This window comes from Ipomoea triloba, chromosome 7 (assembly GCF_003576645.1).
Source record: "Ipomoea triloba cultivar NCNSP0323 chromosome 7, ASM357664v1".
NCBI lineage: Eukaryota > Viridiplantae > Streptophyta > Magnoliopsida > Solanales > Convolvulaceae > Ipomoea > Ipomoea triloba.
In genome coordinates this window covers 18081176-18085996 of record NC_044922.1, presented here as the reverse complement: position 1 = coordinate 18085996, position 4821 = coordinate 18081176, and the positions used below count along the sequence as shown (strand labels likewise).

At 34.3% G+C, this 4821-nt stretch overlaps 2 protein-coding genes across 3 annotated transcripts in view; both read right to left on the bottom strand.

Annotated features, from left to right (window-relative positions):
- Nucleotides 1–263: 263 nt before the first annotated feature.
- Nucleotides 264–2288, bottom strand: LOC116026077 (F-box/FBD/LRR-repeat protein At1g13570-like). Its single transcript, XM_031267524.1, has 4 exons — nucleotides 1462–2288; nucleotides 1199–1366; nucleotides 796–1070; nucleotides 264–489 (listed from the first exon to the last, which is right to left on the bottom strand). Coding segments are annotated over exons 1-4 (1197 nt in total). The 5' UTR covers nucleotides 2215–2288; the 3' UTR covers nucleotides 264–488.
- A 2256-nt stretch (nucleotides 2289–4544) lies between these two features.
- Nucleotides 4545–4821, bottom strand: part of LOC116026094 (F-box/FBD/LRR-repeat protein At1g13570-like) — a 2316-nt gene continuing 2039 nt past the window's right edge. For both annotated transcript variants that reach the window (XM_031267544.1, XM_031267543.1), the window contains exon 5: nucleotides 4545–4627. In XM_031267544.1, coding sequence (XP_031123404.1) covers nucleotide 4627 — 1 coding nt within the window. In that variant the 3' untranslated portion in view covers nucleotides 4545–4626. The remainder of the gene's footprint in view (nucleotides 4628–4821) is intronic.

Sequence of the window (4821 nt, the reverse complement as noted above, 5' to 3'; positions counted from 1 at the left end):
AAATTTCAAGGTGGTGTCTAAGCATAATTAAGTATAATATTATTGTTTGAAATAAAATGTATATATAACTACAGTGGTGTGATGAAATAAAAACCAAACAAAAAAAAAAAGCTCCAAAAATTATATACAAGCTAACCATGGCACATTGCAAACGCTATGCAGCATATCATTCATAGGAGGAAACAAAATGGTTTGAGTCTAATAGTAAAAATACAAGAAGATTTTTAAAAAAAAATCATTTTTGCTTTTCTAAAAAACGAGGATAATTCAAAACATCTTGCAAACTATGGGTATGATTGCATGAACAATGTCAACCTTCTCGAGTTTTAAAAAGAGGGCAAAAGAAAGCAAACAAGTAATGCCTTAACGAAAAGTATTTCATTCCTGGGGCCTCAGTGTGAAGAATTTTGTGTGTGAGCTAAACTAAGCCGCTCGTTACTTCCAAAACATCCAGACAATGTTGTCATCATTAGGCTTCATTCCATCAACCTTCCAAAAATAATTTGGGACAAAATTGCATTAGGGAATGCAAAATAATACAAACAATCAAAACTTCACTGAATAAGGTAGCTGTGAAAATGAATATTATCGATAAGCATATCTCAAGTTGCCACAAGATGGGGCACACACTGCAACTAAATGGAATGCAGAGATTTTCATAGAAACAATTTCCAAAATAGAAACTTGTTTGTTCAATGGAAATATACTCACTAGCAAAATAGAAACTTGTTTGTTCAATGGAAATATACTCACTAGTCAATAATAATTTTCGTTGTTCAATGGAAATATACTCACTAGTCAATAATAATTTTCGTTTTTGTGGAGGCAACGTGAAGATCCAAAAGCTCCTGCATAATTCCAGTAGTGTATTTTTTGCAGTAATTTTTGTCACGAACAATGACAACCATTTCAAGAGTTGAAAAACTAGCAAGTAGCTTCTTAATGAAAAGCTTTTCAGAATGTGACCCTCTAAATGAGATCAACTTCAAAGCATGGAGCATCTTATTTGTTTGAGCTGCAACATGAAGTTCCGACAAGGTGTTCATACATTCAGTAGCCACTGACCTGAGCTATAGACAAGCATCAAATACAGAGAAAACAAAACTCAATTAAATCAACATTACACAATTTTATCCAGGAATGCAAAACAATATGAAAATGAACAAATGAACTATTTATCAATGAATATGAAGATTACCCAAAATAAATCGATATCCAGTTTGCGTAACTTAGGGCATAATAGCAGAAGATGAGCAAGCACAGAAAATGATTTGTCACTTTGGATATAGAGTTCTTCGTAACATGAAAGCTTAAGGTATTCCACATTTAGTTGAAATCCAATCCTAGTGAATTCTTTAACAAATTCCTTAAAATCAAATAGAAAAAAAAAGTAGAATCAATTCCTTTAAAAGAACTTATAAATAAACAATAGTCAGAGAAAGAAAAGTTATGGCTAAATACCTTGACAGAACCAACCAAGTCAAGAGTAGAAATAGATCTCAAGTACAAGTTAACCGAGAGAAATTTGCCTAACCCGTTTGATGAGCAAGATTCGATTGTTAAACTACACAGCTTAGGAGCAGCAATGTTAAAATAAAATATGTTTTCACAGCTGAGAAATGACAAATTCTCAAGTACAGGAACATCAATAGCACAATTTATAGGACCAAAGTCAACCCATTGAAAGCAAAGTGAAGCAACATTAGGTAATCTGCAAGGGAAATTCATTGGTTCAACAGCGACACCATAAAGATGCAATCTCTTAAGTGTTGAACAAGAAAATACGCAGCTTGGCAACCTGTATGCTTCTTTTTCAAAAGAGATGTAGATTTCTTCAACACCTTTCCGTGTGACTAAAAGTAACCATTGGTCGAAGTCATAAGACCGAGACCTAATTGCATGTATCCCAACATTATAAATATTTAGAACAAATTTCCGAATAGTTCCCTTGTGCAGCAGCAGAACTTTGTTGATCACGTATAAGCTCACAGCTAATTTCTTGCCATACTTGATAGCATGACGATGTTTTCTATAAATATAACAAAAGAACCCATCATCAAAATTCAGTTGGGTAAGACTAAGCCAAACATCTCTCCAAATGGAAGATAACGCGGCGGTTTTAGCGGCATCTTGAATTGGCAAAAATCCCAAGATGTGGTCAAGTATATCCGCGGGAAGTTGACTGATTCTATCTCTTGATCTCCCCCATGCCATAATCCAATAACCTAAACCTATACAAATTAGCTAACAAATGAATCAAAATTTAAAACATAGTCCAAAAATGGGATAACTTGGACATAGTAATAAAATTGCAACTCTTAAACACAGACAGGTTTATAGGAATATGCCAAACATCATACATGGACTCTGCAGAGTAGAAATAAGAAACAACGAATTCAAAACAAACAAATTTCTAGCATTCAAACTTTGTAAACCTAACATGCATAAATTAAGATTGTAGGAGGCATACTCCCACCTCGAATCAAGAACACAATTTCTCCAATACTATTGGCGGTAAAGCTCATGAATTCAGCTTGGCTAACGAGTTTTGCCTCTTCCAATGAAAGAGGAACCTCATGTTTGTCCCACCCCGTCCCATTGATTCATCCAAAGTACAAACAAATATTCGGGTCCTTTTTACATCAACATAAATATATGCTAGTCGACCATTTAACTTCACCCATGATGAATGATACGTCGCTGGCGAACATCTGAGTGTTGAAATATATAGGGAAAAGGTATAACCCTAATTAAATCTCCGTCTCAGTACCAAATACAACTATTTCTTGTTCATCCATGCCATTCATGTTAAAATTTATCAAATAGAGAATACCATCAATTAGAACACTAGCAATAGGCTTCCAAGGAGGAAGGAGTTTTCTGTAGTCACCGCCCTCCATGATTCATCCACCCCAAGAGTTAAAACCTTCAACACTCTCTGGTAATAGTCGTGAGTATTATTAATGTATAATACTGACTTAAAAACCTTGTACCTTTTCAACACCGGATCAAAACCGAAAGCTGCATGGGAAAACATTTTTCTCCAAAGGTCCCACAACCTGGCTCTGGCTCGAAAAATGCTCGGGAAGAAAAAATATTTTGTCTAATTGTACTAAGGTCCAAGAAACTGGGTTGGAGCCTTCCATGGGTCTCTTCAGTAGTGTAGCCCACAGGTGTAGTGATTTGTGGGTGAGAGCGAGATGAGGATTTTAAACGCGACGTGCGGCCGAGGGATGAAGAAAGGAAGAAATTAGAAGTGCACCTGAAAGAGAGTGCAGATTTAAGAGGAAGACATGTGAGAATTTTGAGAATTATCTCTTGGGAAGAGAAGCTATGGAAGTAGCGTAGTCCATCTTCTTCAATTCTTTTGATCTTCTTCTAGATATCTGCAAATTCGATCAATTCAAGAATATATGCTAATTAGGGTTTTGTAACTCATTGCTAGCACGGTAGTACATGGTTAGATTAGATATCAATCTTATGATGTTTATATATACATTAGGACTCTTGTATTTAACTCACACTACAATTCTTTATCGCATCATCTTCGAACAAAGTAGTTAAAAACTTATTAGATCCACAAATATTGAACTACAGTATATATGAACATACTAAACATAAATTTACTATTTAAATGATGGTCCACATAACACTGTGTAGAACATGATTCACACAATAATTTGCCTAAATTTTTTTTTTTGGGGAAAATTGTAATTTTTGCCCATCCATAATATACCAATTATCAATGTCACCCCTGAATTATTAGTGATGTAAATGTTATCCCTCAATTTTCAAAAACGGTACATATATTGCCCCTCCCGTAACGAAAAGGGACAATATTACACCACGGGAGGAGCAATATATGTACCGTTTTTGAAAATTGAGGGGCAATATTTACACCACTAATAATTCAGGGGTGACATTTGATAATTGACATATTATGAAGGGGCATAAATTACAATTTTCTCTTTTTTTTAAAAAAAAACAAATTTGCCTTAAACTTGATAGTAACATTTTTTGCAAGATGCCACCCTGTGACTATCAATCTGAACCTCTCTATTTCAAAAAGTCTACTAGAATTACATTAATCCACAAGGCTACTTACTTGCATTCACCACTCATGAATGAGTTTGAATGTAAAAATTTCAAGGTGGTGTCTAAGCATAATTAAGTATAATATTATTGTTTGAAATAAAATGTATATATAACTACAGTGGTGTGATGAAATAAAAACCAAACAAAAAAAAAAGCTCCAAAAATTATATACAAGCTAACCATGGCACATTGCAAACGCTATGCAGCATATCATTCATAGGAGGAAACAAAATGGTTTGAGTCTAATAGTAAAAATACAAGAAGATTTTTAAAAAAAAATCATTTTTGCTTTTCTAAAAAACGAGGATAATTCAAAACATCTTGCAAACTATGGGTATGATTGCATGAACAATGTCAACCTTCTCGAGTTTTAAAAAGAGGGCAAAAAGAAAGCAACAAGTAATGCCTTAACGAAAAGTATTTCATTCCTGGGGCCTCAGTGTGAAGAATTTGTGTGTGAGCTAAACTAAGCCGCTCGTTACTTCCAAAACATCCAGACAATGTTGTCATCATTAGGCTTCATTCCATCAACCTTCCAAAAATAATTTGGACAAAATTGCATTAGGGAATGCAAAATAATACAAACAATCAAAACTTCACTGAATAAGGTAGCTGTGAAAATGAATATTATCGATAAGCATATCTCAAGTTGCCACAAGATGGGGCACACACTGCAACTAAATGGAATGCAGAGATTTTCATAGAAACAATTTCCAAAATAGAAAC

What these genes read in the sequence shown, in the direction of transcription:
- LOC116026077 (XM_031267524.1), bottom strand. Translation starts at nt 2,214, where the DNA reads ATGGCATGGGGGAGATCAAGAGATAGAATCAGTCAACTTCCCGCGGAT. An exon ending in ACTTGGTTGGTTCTGTCAAG is followed by an intron (nt 1,367 to 1,461) that starts GTATTTAGCCAT and finishes TTTGATTTTAAG; the next exon opens with GAATTTGTTAAAGAATTCAC. An exon ending in TGGATATCGATTTATTTTGG is followed by an intron (nt 1,071 to 1,198) that starts GTAATCTTCATA and finishes GCTTGTCTATAG; the next exon opens with CTCAGGTCAGTGGCTACTGA.